The following is a 15137-nucleotide window of genomic DNA, read 5'->3' on the forward strand; positions in this document are numbered from 1 at the left end:
TTGTTTAACTCTACATTCACTTTATTCCAATTTCAATTTATAGCACTTTAAGACTTAACATACAGCCACGCTGGATAACAAACGATACGGACCCTACCAGAAGTACCAGAGATCGTCCGCTTCGATTGGTCCGGCTACGGTAAATCCCATCCCGTTAGTGCTGTGCTCTAGACTTACTTCTGACCCTTATACTCTTTCATGTGGGCCAGAACCCAGGCCGGATAAGCCAGCACACCGCAAAAGATGAAAAGCCCGTGAGCGACTTTTTCCTGCAGAAGCACACAAACAAAGCGGTTACGTAATGAGAAGATATAACTAAAAACGATTTAATAACGAAATATCGTGAAATTTGCTTAGCACTAGCCATGATGGTCAAGACGTGGCCGGATATTCCGAACACAAATACGGAAATAGAAAAAAAAAACATAATTACCCCGAACGAGACTCGCACTTGTGGCAGACCTCCGGTTACCGAACCAGCAGCTCGTTGCTGCATGAGGAAAGGTCGGGCAACAGTCGCCAATCGGGGTACGTTGTTCATCCTGATTTTAGAGGTGTAAATTATACGATTATGCTATAATCAGAAAATAACGGTACGATTATCGGAGATAATTATTTCGATCTTACAAAGAATAATTTTAGCTCTTACAGCGAAGAGAATTCCTGCGGCAAACCTCTGTCACGTTCGGAACAAAAACCTAGGCGATGAAATTTTGACAGTTTGCAAGCTGCCTTCTTTTGGCCTTAACATGCGATGTTTTTCTCAACAGGTACCATTTACATACAACGTAAACGAAGACTATTTAGGAAACATTCGTATGTTACGTAACACGGAATTTGGTCGAAAGGCCACAGAGTGATTGCTCGCCGGGTTCGTCGCTTCTACGTTCACTTATGGGAAAACTTATTCAAAGCCCTGAAAATGTAGCTTTGGCTAGATGCCTAAAATTCACAGGAATGGTTGAAAAGCAATAGAGATAAGTGATTTTTCACCTACGCACACTAGCAAACGCGTATAGCCGTGTTAAGTTGCCCTTGTTTTCTTCAAATCAACGTATCTCATTGTTCCAACTTTTTATCAATTTTTGGCCTTGTTTTGTCGATTACGTTCAGCAGCTTCTCTTGATTCGATATCTGAATTGGATTACCACCACTGGTGGGGTCCAACTCAGATCGAAGCCGAAGTTGTCGACCAGAGAATAAGGTTCTCTCCATGTTGAATGTCCTTTTATAGTGTCACTCGGTATGAAGAACTTTGGTGGTTGGGGAAAGAACCAATCAAGGGCAGCATCTTTGCTTCCTTTCCACGTCACTTACGTCGGGTGAAGAATGCGATGACAATTGGCTGGCATTGCTAGCCATTGATTGAACGCTTGAAATCATTTCGTCTATGTTCTTGATGTGTGCGTTAGGAAAATATGCCAATCATATGGAAAACGCAGATAGATATTTGACCTTTAATCTTTTCCGTAAATTCCACCAAATAAAAAAATAGTAAGAATAATTATCATATTGTAAAAATCTTGTATATTTTAGCTGTTCAACGGTATTTTAACCATATTAAATCTCTCTTTATCATGGTTACTCTAGAGCACCACAGGTTTTAATGCAAAAAGCCTTTCGAAATATTTACCAATGCTACTCAAAATGCATAAATATATTCTTGAACAATATACTGATTGTCCAAAAACATATTAATGCATTTTGAGTAGGATTGGTAAATATTTCGAAAGGCTTTTTGCATCCAAACTTGTGGTACTCTAGAGTAGCTACGGTAGAAAGAGGGTTAACCATTGAAATCGGTACAATTGTTTGAGAGCTTTTAGCAATTGAAAACTTCCATTTCGACAACCAAAAACGTTTCATGTCCATTTTAATTTTCACAGAATCTAGGTACTCCAGTCTAGTGATGAAAAACGTAGTCTCACGTTAAAATTCAACAATGCGTCGCATAAAACCAACCAATTAGAAAGAACAACTGGATAGGTGTTGAACAAACAATGCGTTCTTTTTCAACCGCAAGGCTCCTAGCCCAAGTTCCTCATTAATTGCTTCTACGCTCCTACTGAAAGCAGGTGTGGCATGAGTGCTGGCTAAAATCGTTAGCAAATCAACGTTTGTCAAATAACAAGTTTTATAAACTTTGTATAAATGTTTTTCCAACACAAGAAACTATCTAAGCTGCACTTGAAAGCGATTCTGGAATAAGTAACGCCAGAATACATGTTCATCAATGCATCAATAATAGCGTTATTGCGGTTTGATAATTTTTGCGGAAACCCTATACTACAAACAATATCGCACGCTAGCCTGGGGGGGGGGCTAATGCGGTCTCGATCAACTAGATTAGTTGAGAGAATTCGTTATCGATATTGTTTTCGGCACATTTTGCATGTTGTAGGATAAGTACAACGATACACCGTGCCCCAGTGCTGAAGTCGAGAAAATTTCCAGCTCGAAAAGATCCTCGACCTGATCGGGAATCGAACCCGATATCACAACCGTGTGGGAGAGCTAGCCGACCGACATCGCTAACCACAGAACCACGAGGACCACTAGGAAACACTATACTACTACTATTCAAAACCTTTACAGAAGGAAACAGTGATACAAGAAATCAAGTTCTTCGAACCATATAGAGTTTCAATGACTTTAAAAAAGCTTCACTTTATTTCCTGTCATTTGTTGATAGTGAAGCAAAGAAATTTTTTTTTTCGTATATATATCGTACGATTGTTTGTTGTATGATAGCTACTCTATTGTTTTGTGTTGTCCTTTAGGCAGAAATATTGGTTCCGTTCAACAAACTTGATTCATATAAGCGTTCTAACCGAGAAGAATAAAGAACGATCATATCGTTTATCTTTACTCAATATCAACCAAAAACGTGTGGGATCATTTGAACTGCTACCCGTAAACAAATCCTACTAGGTGACCCAAACTTTCTGAAAAGCCTTCTTCCACTATAATACAGTCATATGGCAGTGTGGCAAAGAATACAGACATTGGCCGTTGTGGTGAGAGCAAGCTGCAAACGAAGAAAAGTAATAGTCAAACATTAGTTGTTACGGTTGGACATCAATCAGGTTCGGGAAAATACTCACGTAGTTATGCACCTTGTTTCACTGGTCCATCCTGTTCCTTCGTTCCGTTGAGTGCACATGCACGAGCAACAAGAAGGACGAGAGGGGAAAACTGTCCGGCCAATTGTGGGAAAGTTTTCGTTATTTAACCCATTCAACATTATACCTACAACTAAAACTATAAAAAAGTTAGGTTTGCTTTCTACTGTGCGAATTAAACTGAAGTCTCGTGTTTAAGTTGATCGCGCACTTTTAAAGTTACTGTTTTACAAATAGAAAAGTATAGCAGTTGAAAGTTTTTTTTTGTTCTTGGGAATTTGCAACAGTTTCCCAGTATTTTTTAATTTCGAATATTTTCTTATCAAAAGTAGTGCTGGGCGATATTTTTTGCGCGCTTCTTATCTATTAGTTGTTTGTTATTACCGCTTTACTTCTTCTTTTTTAATTTGTTGATTGAGATAAATCTAAACTAGTGGAAAATCTATTCGTTTAATGCACGCGGCTTCATGAGAGAGAACATTCGACCGTTGATAACGGCATCTTGCGCAACTATAAATCGGAATTGGTTGTTTCTCGCCCCTCAAACGGAGACTGCAATAACATAACTTTCTGAAATAAAGAATACTCATTGCAAAGTAGTCTAATATGAGTTAGTACAATTCTAAGTATCAAAAACAAGTTTGTTATCGCTATCCAAAGGAACTAAAATTTTGAAGGATTTTCAGTAACCCGGGCACAGTTATCCTCTTTAAGGGCGTTAATGTAGAACAAACGATCGACTCTAATCTGCCCTAAATCTTCTACGCGCTCAGTAATAATTTGGTATGGTGATATCTATCTATTTTAGTGGCTATATAATCTCTGTACGTTTTTAATAGGTATTTTTCGTAAGGAATCGCGCGTTATCTATATTTTTCGCATAGTAAATATTTCTAAACTTCAACTAATAATCGGATCAATGTGTAACTAGTAGTTTTAGTTATTTATTAGTGTGAATGTGTCCTAGAAAGTTAATGTAGAGACCTTTCTAATGACCTTGGAATATAAAGCCAACTGCGCTAATGTTTAACAGAATGATAAATGTAGTACATACATTATGCTAAAAACTAAGTTCTTTCCAGCAGTTTCCAGAAAGTTCTAAAGTTTACCTTTATAGACAAACAAATTCAAATGCTAATTGATATCACAATTATTTAATAAATACTTGCACTACATTCTTGGCTTGTCAACCCTAGCTACGGACATTTGAACGAGAAAATTCTACAGCGGCAAAAATTTGAAACTGGATGAAAGTTTCTTTCAACTGCGTTCGCGTACAGAAAACTAGACGGCAGTCAAATCGGCCTGAGCTTCTGCTTAAAGTTTGCTTAAATTGTAGGGTGCAAGGGTGGATATGCAGGCATTTCCGAATTTAGTACGGTAAGCAGCACCTCGTAACTATAGTCACTGTATTTTACTAGTCTGGCGGAGTGGGGAACCATGCAACTGGCAACCCACTTTTTCACATTAAAATCCTGACACCACTGGATATAATTCATGTTGCATATGACTTCTTTGAAAGTAAACATTTGATGTGAAAATGAAGTGCGTTTATAACAAATGTAACAGCAATTGGCGAAGGACAAACAAACAAACAAACAAGCTTACTCCGGTTTCCAAAGAATGCGGAGATTAGAGGAAAATGGCTTAAATTTTGCGAGTTACCTGATAATTCATTTATTCGTTGAAAGAGAAACTTATAAAAAAAAATCATTTTGTTTCTATTGAGCATTTCCCGTACAATTGTACAGCGTGAAAAGCGACAGGACAGCAAATCTATGGCAGTATAATGTTATCAATAAACAATAAGAGCACGTTATTGATGCGACGAAAGAAAATATTCCTTGTGATTTTCTCACATGTATAAATTTAACATTATTGTGATATCATTAATTCATTACAATAACTATTTTCAAAAAAATAGCAATTGTCACAAAAAGTCCAATTATTGAGTCTAATTTATTCTGTATCTTTTTACGGCACGATTACAATACTTCAAATGCGAAAATCGACGCACTATCGACTGGTTCCCGTTTTGACAGCTCACACTGGTTCCCGAAATCTAGTCCGCCGGACTAGTAAAGTATACAGTGACTATACTCGTAACTGCATGTGAAAACGGATTTTTATGCCAGATGCCGTGAAGGTGGTAATTTTGCACGTAATCTTCTAGGAATACTCTAGGACTTGGTCCGGCAGAGCTTCCTTATTCGAACCGGAATTCAAATCTGTGAACTAGATATTGCAACGAAAGTGTACTCTAAATACATACTTTTATATCGGGATCGTCAACTTAATATTTGAGAAACAGAATACTAGCCATAATACATTTGAAATTTCCAGAGATGCTGAGCGAATACATCTTAATCACGTGCAAATACATAACACTACCTTTGATACATTCACAGGCCATTACCGTCTAGTTTGTTGTACTAAACGAAACCGCAGTATACGTCATAAGTCCATGAATAGGTCTCACAAAAATTGTGTGCGCGACATCCGGTACTGGTATTTCTATGAGTGATAATGATCGCTAACGTACTGACTAGATGCTTGCTTTCGGCTGAATGTGCGCCGTGGTTACGCACGTGAACGCGTGAGAATTGCGAGCGCAGAAAGCAGATGGGTCCTTCAGCCATGCTCGCGCAGCGAAAGCGAGAGGAAGGAGGAGAACGCGCGAAATTAAAGCGAATAAATTCGCGAAAACGATCGAATATTTACATTTAACCGCCGACGAAACTGCTCCAATCGAAACGTAAATATGTGAGTCCTACGCAGGTAACTACATGGTTCCCACAAATGTTAAAAAGAATCTATCAGATCGAATGCGTTGCCAATGCAGTTCACCTGTTCGACCACTTTCCACTTGTACTTAAGTGCCTTCTCGGTGAACGGATCATCCGTTTGGATGTCGATGTTCTCGAACGAATTGGGAAGTACAAGCCGGAACGCATGAAGGAACATCCGTGGTGGTGAAGTGTCGATTTTTAGACTGTATGTGTAGTCGCCCACAATCACGTGCCCAATCTGGGAGCAGTGAAGCCGCAACTGATGCCGCCGGCCTGTGATTGGTCGCAAGAGCACTTTGGTTACCGGTTTCCCGTTGTAGTAGCCCCGGTCTAGCACCAGCACTTTGGTGATGCTGCGACGAGGGTTTTGGCACAGCTCATCCTCCAGGATGGTGCACATTTTCTTGCTAGTGTCCTTAAACCGGATATCCTCGCCTGAAATTTATAGAGGAAAGTTGAATTTTGGTCATTTCACAGGATATAGAACACTCACCAATAGCGATATCAATCACTTCCTCGTCAAAGTCTGTGTGGCCACGCAGCAGTGCAAGATAATATTTTCTTGCGCGCTGCTCCTCGAACACCTGACAAACTTCCTTGCAAGCGTTTTTGTTTAGCGGAATACACAGAATCCCACTAGTGGCAAAATCCAGCCGATGAGCGAAATAGAAATCATGCGTCAAATTGTCCTGTACATACTCTGGGAATTGTTTTCGCATAATCGTTTGAACAGTTTTCTGCAAACAAAAAAGCAATATCATAAACAATTTTGACTGTAAACCAAGTTTTTATATTACCTTTTTGGTATCGTTCGAGTTTATAAGCAAATCATGCTTTTTGTTTATCACAAGAAAATTCCCACTGCTGTACAAAACATCTACCGTTTCGTCTTTTTTCTTATAATTATTGCCCTCACATACCGACAGGATGAAATTCACGAAGCGTTCGCACAGGACCAGCAGAGCTTTGATGATCTTCTCCACTAGACCAGTGGCGAAAAACTGCATTATCCTGTTAATAATTTCCTCAATCATACTGAATGGACACTGCAGCGAAGAACCCGGCTTGCTTCTGGGGAACATCAATCTCCGGTTGCCTGGTAAGATCTACTTTTCTTCCCTGGAGCGTCAAGACTGTCAATTATTTATTTAACATGCATTGCACAGACACCCTTCCTCGCGGACTACTTTCCGGACTTTCCGTTCACTTTTGTCCGAATCTATCACAGTTTTCTCCAGCTCTCACGATCTCTCTATCGCTCTTGCGAAAAATTTTTCACAGCAAAAACTAGCACTCTAGCATCGAAAAATTTTTGCCCAGCGCTGCTTAGAGGTCCTCAGGTCACGGTGAATTTTCAATCCGATAGCCATCTCCTGCCGTCCGGTTTAATACGGTAAAACGTCCTCCAGGGTCAAACGTTTCATTTCCAGCATGACACAACCGTGAATAATACCTAGCACCTAATAATAATTAAACTTCTCCTCACGGACATCGAGTGATGATACTTCGACTGACTGCAGCTTACGCACTCACATGCGATTAGTCGTTAGGATGACGGAAACTCACTCTATCCTTTTGACCCTTCATTCATAACTTTGAGAGCGAATCCTTTTTTATTCTTTTTGTTATTCCTCACGGCTGACTGTCATCAAGTTTTTGCTTTGCTCCTAATTCTTTATCGTACGATCTGGTGTGGTGTGTGGGACTGGGAAATGTGAATCGGTATCCGATCGCGATAGTCGAATGCTTGGAAGAAATCCGATTACACCGTTTGTTATATAAAACAATAGAGCTAAGTGACTTTTCACCTACGCACACTAATGAACGTGTAAACTCATGTAAAGTTGCTTTTGTTTCCTCCAAAATGTAAATCATCGCATCTCGTTGCTCCAACTTTTTATCACTTTTTACCATTTTTGGTCGATAATGTTAAGCAGCTTTCCCCGATTCATGATCACGAATGAGAAATTCATTCAGAAACGAGTTTAGAACTTATAATAAGTATTCAACTGAATATTTGTCCAGCTGCCAAAAACATAGCATAGCAAACAAAAAGGCGATTTGTAAATACTTTCCTCAACTAGGTGCACTAATACATTCGTACGTAAAAAGGTCTATTGGCTTTACACCATTTTTGAAAAGATACATAAACAGCGCAAAGCCAATAGACCTTTTTACGTACGAATGTGTTAGTGCCACTTGTTGAGGAAAATATTTACGGAAGCTGTTTTGTTTGCAATGCTATGTTTTTAGCAGCTGGACAAATATTAAGTTGCTGAACATAAATGACCAAAAATGGTAAAAAGTGATAAAAGTCGAAGCAACGAGATGCAATGATTTACAGTTTGGAGGAAGAAAGGCAACCTTACACGGGTTTACACGTTTACTAGTGTGCGTGGGTGAAAAGTCACTTATCTCTATTATTAGGCAGCACAAGTTCTAATTAACAGGTCACAAATAGTCATATTGGTTTCGTTTCGCAGTAAAGTTACACCGTTTGCTGTTGCACTGTGCACCATCGGCACGGTACGGAAGCCTTGATGAAGCGTTGAACTTCGTACTCTACACAATAAACTCCGCAACGCCCGCAACACATACTTCAACTCTTAATCCTAGGACAGTCGTTGCACTCTTCGTTCAATCGAAAGTCAGTGCATGTCGCTGCTCGCAAACAGCTGCAAAAATACGAGAACGTAGTCAAACCTTAAGCAAATCCTTCAATTCAAATTCTGGAAATTTTAACTACCATAGGGAATGTGCAATCGCATTCCTACTACGGTTTTTGCATGTAACTTACCTGTATATGTAAAACTTATTTTTAAGAATGGGTAACGGACTTTCAGCCTATATTCAAACTCAAATACAAAATACAAGAAATACAAACAATACGGTCTTTTTGGATAGAACAACGGCAAATTGTCCCAATTAGGTGGCAAATCTGTTTGCGAAGCTTGGCACACAGACTTGATGGTAACGTGGAATGGACGACGTGGGACGTGGGATTTGAATTTCCTCCGTAGAACTTCTCACCAGATGACGTTCAGAAGGCATTACCCAATCTCGATCCAAATAAGAGTACCAGTACTCTCCGCTCTTCTTGAAACATTGTGCACGCTCACTTTCGCTTCCGATATTCTGTATATTCAATCGTTCTTTGTTGGAAAGGACGTTTCTAAGCTCCTGGAATACTGCATCTATTACGCCTATGCGTAAGTCTGGTAATCGTGAATTACCGAGGAATTGCACTTCTATGCTCCATCAGTAAGACCTTCGAAACGCTGGATCATGGAGCCCTCTACGACGTTGTTCGACCCTTTATCTTGGAATTTCAACACGGATTTGCTCAGCATCGTTCACGAACTTGATGTGCTACAAAAATACACTATTTCAAGAGATGGAACTACCCGCATAATCAATAACCATAAAAGGTGCCCAACAACTAGTTCGGGATATAGTACCGATTGTATGGGGTATAGTTAAACCATATGGATTATGCTTATTGATTATGCGGGTACGCAATCAAGTTGACCTAATCTACATAGACTTTGCAAAAGCATTCGATGTCTGCGACAAACACGTGCCTGCGACAAACTGAGAGCGTTAGGTCTCCCTGATTGGATGGTTGAATGGATCAATTCTTACTTAACCAATCGATATGCTTTCGCTAAGTTACAGCTTTTTCGGTCACCCCGTTGTTCCACAAGGCAGTGTCCTGGGGCCGTTGATCTTCGTATTGTTCTTGAAAGATTTGTGTCCTCGTACATCATATTTCACGCAGCTGTATGCAAACGACCTGAAGAGGTACAGGAAAATCACTTCTATTCTCGATTGTTTGGCTCTCCAACTTGATATAGACAATCTTCTAAAGTAGTGCGAAGAAAATGAAATGAGAATCAATATCGAGAAAGGTGAAATAATCTCATTCTCCCGTCGCTGTACCACCGTCGATCACCAGTACATCCTGGAATCATATTCTTGGCAACGTGTCTCCTCCATCACCGCCCTGGGGATTACGCTAGTCTCCAAACTGTCGTTCAACAACCACGTAGCATTAAATTCATCGAAGTAGGGATACCATCCATCCTGATTTAGCAGGACATGTCCTGATTTCGAGACCCATTTGTAGCGTCCTGAATTATGCCGGTTGTTCAGAAATGTTGAAAATTGTTCAGTACTTTTACTTCGACTCCGGAACGAAACGGACTTTTTTTTTCTTCATAAACGAAACGAACTTATTTCGAACGATTTTTTTTCTTCGGTTGAATTTTGACGAGAGAAATTGTCTAGTCGTTGCAACTCTCAACTATCTGACTTTTGGGTCCTAAAGCTATCCAGCTTTTTACGCACCATGATGGCGGTCGCTATAATGCGTGTTCGTTATATGCGAACCACCCTGCTTACGTCAGTTTTGGGATTTCTGAGGTGTTGGCAACACAAATGTTGTCAAATTTATTTCTCTTTTGAAAAAATACGTGAAGACTTCAAAACGACGTGAGCAGAGTAGTAAAAAGGGTGGATGATTTAATACGAACTTTGCATTTTAGCGTCCGTCATTACGGCGCGTAAAAAGCTGAATACCACTTTTTATATATCATTTGAAAAAGCCGCGTTTTCTGAGAAAAACGTGATTTTTAAAAAAATGTTTATCGTTTTCCTTCGATTTTTTAATGAAGAATAAAAACTTGCTCTAAATGGCTTAAATGACATTTCGCACACGTACAGTATATGGGAGAGCTGTCATTTAAGGAATTTCGAGCAGTTTGTTATTCTTCATTTAAAAATCGAAGTACAACGATAAACATTTTTTTAAAGCCACGTTTTGCTAAAAAAAAAATGCATTCTCTCAACTGATGTATAAAAAGAAGAAAACCGTGTAAAACTTTTGGACTCAATTTTAAACCGTTCACGTGTGCCTCATGTTTTAGGTATCTTCTAACGCCCAATGAATCAAAGTTGCAAAATTGGATCGTCCGAGAAATACTTCAAATAAATAAATGAGTGTTTTGGCGTATTTTGAAGTGCAAATCTCAAATTACGTGTTTCGTTTATTGACACCTCAAACAAAGAAAACACCCCATATCAAATTTGTACCGGAAATATTTGTCCTGATTTTAAACCCCGACCGAATGGTAACCCTACATCGAAGGCATATGCTGTACTTGGATTCATCCGGCGATACGCTTAGCATTTAACGGATATCTTTGCTCTGAAGACACTATACTACAATCTTGTTCATAGCTTTCTCGAATACGCTACTCCCATATGAGCTTCGTTTCATATTGCGCTCGTTATCAAAATTGAACGGATACAGAGGCTGTTTATTAGGTTTGCGCTACGCAATTTACCACGGCAGAATCCTCGCTGTACATTAATCAGTTTGAAACGTTAGGAGCGGAAACATTGACTGTCCTTACTCAGGAGTTCTTCGCTTTTTGTTGATTCTATCCACAGAACGGCGTTCGGTCGAAACAATCCTTAACTCTTGGTTGAGGGCCTCCAACGACGTTAATGTTCACTATGATTTTATAATGTTTTATATTCTCTAAGATATATTCGAAGACGAAACAATAAAAACTGAGCCAAAACAGGAAGTTCTAATGCAAAATCTGTTTCAATGTGACACTTTTTTGTTAGGGGAATAGAATTATGCTGTCCAACTGTGTGAACTTTTGTAATAGACATACGTGACATTTACCCTAACGGTGAGTGTTTTGTGCGCTAAGTAGTTCATAGTCACTGTAGTTTTGCTCTCCCTTACCGTTGATAACTTAAGCTAAGTAAAGTCTTGGTGCGGCCTTTTGTTTATTATACACAGACCTCGCAGCCAACTGTTTTAGTGTACAGGACAATTGGGTTGTTTAGCTATGTCAGTTTTATATGTCATCTGAAAGAGCTGCATTTCCTAAGCAAAACGTGATTTTCAATAATTTTCTATCGTTGTCCTTCAATTTTTAAATCACGAATTGAAACTGCTCGAAATCGCTACAATGACAGTTTGCCCATATACCAACTGTCATTGTAGCGATTTGTAGCGATTTTAATTTTTCATTTAAAAATTGAAGGACAATGATATAAAGTTTTAAAAAATCACGTTTTGCTCAGAAAATTAAACTCTTTTACCTGATATATAAAAATCAGAAATCCGTGAGTAGCTAAACAACCCAATTGCGGGACTAGCGCTACGATCCTACACACACTAACAGTCTCTCCCGAGCTGGGACTTGAACCTACGATTGATGTTCACTATGATTTTGGTTTGTTAGGCCAACATCATACCTAAAGCCCAGCTGGAAGGGTTGATAACTGTTGATAACTTAGTATACAATAAATACTGTCTAAATCAATGAAACAACCAATCACCCTCAAAACCAGAACACTCTCAACCGGTGCCGGTGCCAAAGACTCGTTTATGCAAGCGGTCAGATGCAGAGCTGTTTCCAACTCAAAAAAAACTACGCATGCTTATCCCAAATGCTCTTTACATATGAATACCAATGAACAAACCCAATAGTCCTACCATATCGACCCATATCCATTTTTATTGGAATCCACGGTATTTTACCGTGTTTTGGCATTTGACTTGTTTTAGCATTAAAATCTGGGTGTAAATAGATTGATTTTGGTATGCATGACACAGCAAACAGAAGTGTAAGATACTTGATTTTGTGCTGTGAACTGAACCGCATGTGTATTCCACGTAGATTTGAAATGTCTTGTCTATTAGATGTAAGTGGAATGCGTTTTTTATAGTGTATGTACTCATGGGCGTAACCAAAATTTGAACCAGCTTTTCAAAATTTTAGACGCAAGAAGTAAATTATTATTTAAAAATAAAGAAAAATTATCAATATAATTTCGCTATACGTAACGCATTAAAACTCCTCGTGAAAAAAAAAGCTGAGTAAGAATGTAATTAGTAAAAATAATTATCAACCAGCTTGGACGAATTAGTTCTATTCTCTGTAGGTGTTTTAGCTCAGTAACACATCTGTAGCAGTTAACCGTGGTCAAAGGGCTGGAGGAATTATCATAAATTTCACAGATAAGAGTCATTACATATTAAATCATGTGCAAGCGAATATAAAATATAAATCATATTTTACTAGCACTGAGATCAAAGGATAAACATTCGACAAGATGTTTATTATTAGAACCCGATTGCGGCTTGACAGCCGCAATGTTTGCGTGTATGCGTGCACTGGCGCTGTGCTGTGCGGTGCAAAGGTGAATCATCTGGTGCTGCTGTCAGTTGGGGGCGGAAAAACAACAACAAAACCACCCCCTTTTCGGTTGCGGCCGCGTAGGACGCACGTAGTTTTTCGCGGCCCGTCCGTTGCTGGCTAGTTTGCTCACTCGTTAACACGTCTGCACGGTGGTATTTTGGCGTCACAGAAGTGTGTTGATGTTGCTACTAGTCGTCCACTTCCTGCAAGGTGCACGCTCACTTTCGCTTCCGATATTCTGTATATTCAATCGTTCTTTGTTGGAAAGGACGTTTCTAAGCTCCTGGAATACTGCATCTATTACGCCTATGCGTAAGTCTGGTAATCGTATTAAGTCCGGTAATCGTGAATTACCGAGGAATTGCACTTCTATGCTCCATCAGTAAGACCTTCGAAACGCTGGATCATGGAGCCCTCTACGACGTTGTTCGACCCTTGATCTTGAAATTTCAACACGGATTTGCTCAGCATCGTTCACGAACTTGATGTGCTACAAAAATACACTATTTCAAGAGATGGAACTACCCGCATAATCAATAACCATAAAAGGTGCCCAACAACTAGTTCGGGATATAGTACCGATTGTATGGGGTATAGTTAAACCATATGGATTATGCTTATTGATTATGCGGGTACGCAATCAAGTTGACCTAATCTACATAGACTTTGCAAAAGCATTCGATGTCTGCGACAAACACGTGCCTGCGACAAACTAAGAGCCTTAGGTCTCCCTGATTGGATGGTTGAATGGATCAATTCTTACTTAACCAATCGATATGCTTTCGCTAAGTTACAGCTTTTTCGGTCACCCCGGGTGTTCCACAAGGCAGTGTCCTGGGGCCGTTGATCTTCGTATTGTTCTTGAAAGATTTGTGTCCTCGTACATCATATTTCACGCAGCTGTATGCAAACGACCTGAAGAGGTACAGGATAATCACTTCTATTCTCGATTGTTTGGCTCTCCAACTTGATATAGACAATCTTCTAAAGTGGTGCGAAGAAAATGAAATGAGAATCAATATCGAGAAAGGTGAAATAATCTCATTCTCCCGTCGCTGTACCACCGTCAATCACCAGTACATCCTGGAATCATATTCTTGGCAACGTGTCTCCTCCATCACCGCCCTGGGGATTACGCTAGTCTCCAAACTGTCGTTCAACAACCACGTAGCATTAAATCCATCGAAGTAGGGATACCATCCATCCTGATTTAGCAGGACATGTCCTGATTTCGAGACCCATTTGGAGCGTCCTGATTTATTTTTCATATTTTAGCATTTGTCCTGATTTTTCTGAATTATGCCGGATGTTCAGAAATGTTGAAAATTGTTCAGTACTTTTACTTCGACTCCGGAACGAAACGGACTTTTTTTTTCTTCATAAACGAAACGAACTTATTTCGAACGATTTTTTTTTCTTTGGTTGAATTTCGACGAGAGAAATTGTCTAGTCGTTGCAACCCTCAACTATCTGACTTTTGGGTCCTAAAGCTATCCAGCTTTTTACGCACCATGATGGCGGTCGCTATAATGCTTGTTCGTAATATGCGAACCTCTCTGCTTACGTCAGTTTTGGGATTTCTGAGGTGTTGGCAACACAAATGTTGTCAAATTCATTTCTCTTTTAAAAAAATACGTGAAGACTTTAAAACGACGTGAGCAGAGTTGTCAAAAGGGTGGGTGATTTAATACGAACTTTGCATTTTAGCGTCCGTCATTACGGCGCGTAAAAAGCTGGATACCACTTTTTATATATCATTCGAAAAAGCCGCGTTTTCTGAGCAAAACGTGATTTTAAAATAAATGTTTATCGTTTTCCTTCGATTTTTTAATGAAGAATAAAAACTTGCTCTTAATGACTTAAATGACGTAGCGTATTAAAACTCCTCGTGAAAAAAAAGCTGAATAAGAATGTAATTAGTAAAAATAATTATCAACCAGCTTGGACGAATTAGTTCTATTCTCTGTAGGTGTTTTAGCTCAGTAACACATCTGTAGCAGTTA

General features: G+C 39.3%; 1 protein-coding gene and 1 long non-coding RNA gene across 2 annotated transcripts; both read right to left on the reverse strand.

Moving 5' to 3' along the window:
* LOC129728275 (uncharacterized) lies at window positions 1-764 on the reverse strand. The gene is made up of 3 exons (XR_008728637.1): window positions 650-764; window positions 434-574; window positions 1-269 (listed from the first exon to the last, which is right to left on the reverse strand). It is a non-coding gene; the product is annotated as an uncharacterized LOC129728275 (long non-coding RNA).
* Window positions 765-2636: 1872 nt separating this feature from the next.
* Window positions 2637-7539, reverse strand: LOC129728279 (RNA pseudouridylate synthase domain-containing protein 1-like). Its single transcript, XM_055686709.1, has 4 exons — window positions 6709-7539; window positions 6405-6648; window positions 3105-6346; window positions 2637-3028 (listed from the first exon to the last, which is right to left on the reverse strand). The coding sequence occupies exons 1-3, from the start codon at window positions 6991-6993 to the stop codon at window positions 5925-5927; spliced, it is 951 nt and encodes a 316-aa protein (XP_055542684.1). The 5' UTR covers window positions 6994-7539; the 3' UTR covers window positions 2637-3028; window positions 3105-5924.
* Between the last annotated feature and the right edge of the window lie 7598 nt (window positions 7540-15137).

Source organism: Wyeomyia smithii, chromosome 1 (assembly GCF_029784165.1).
Source record: "Wyeomyia smithii strain HCP4-BCI-WySm-NY-G18 chromosome 1, ASM2978416v1, whole genome shotgun sequence".
NCBI classification, from domain to species: Eukaryota; Metazoa; Arthropoda; class Insecta; order Diptera; family Culicidae; genus Wyeomyia; species Wyeomyia smithii.

What these genes read in the sequence shown, in the direction of transcription:
- LOC129728279 (XM_055686709.1), bottom strand. Translation starts at nt 6,993, where the DNA reads ATGTTCCCCAGAAGCAAGCCGGGTTCTTCGCTGCAGTGTCCATTCAGT. An exon ending in ACTCGAACGATACCAAAAAG is followed by an intron (nt 6,649 to 6,708) that starts GTAATATAAAAA and finishes TTTTGTTTGCAG; the next exon opens with AAAACTGTTCAAACGATTAT. An exon ending in AGTGATTGATATCGCTATTG is followed by an intron (nt 6,347 to 6,404) that starts GTGAGTGTTCTA and finishes TATAAATTTCAG; the next exon opens with GCGAGGATATCCGGTTTAAG.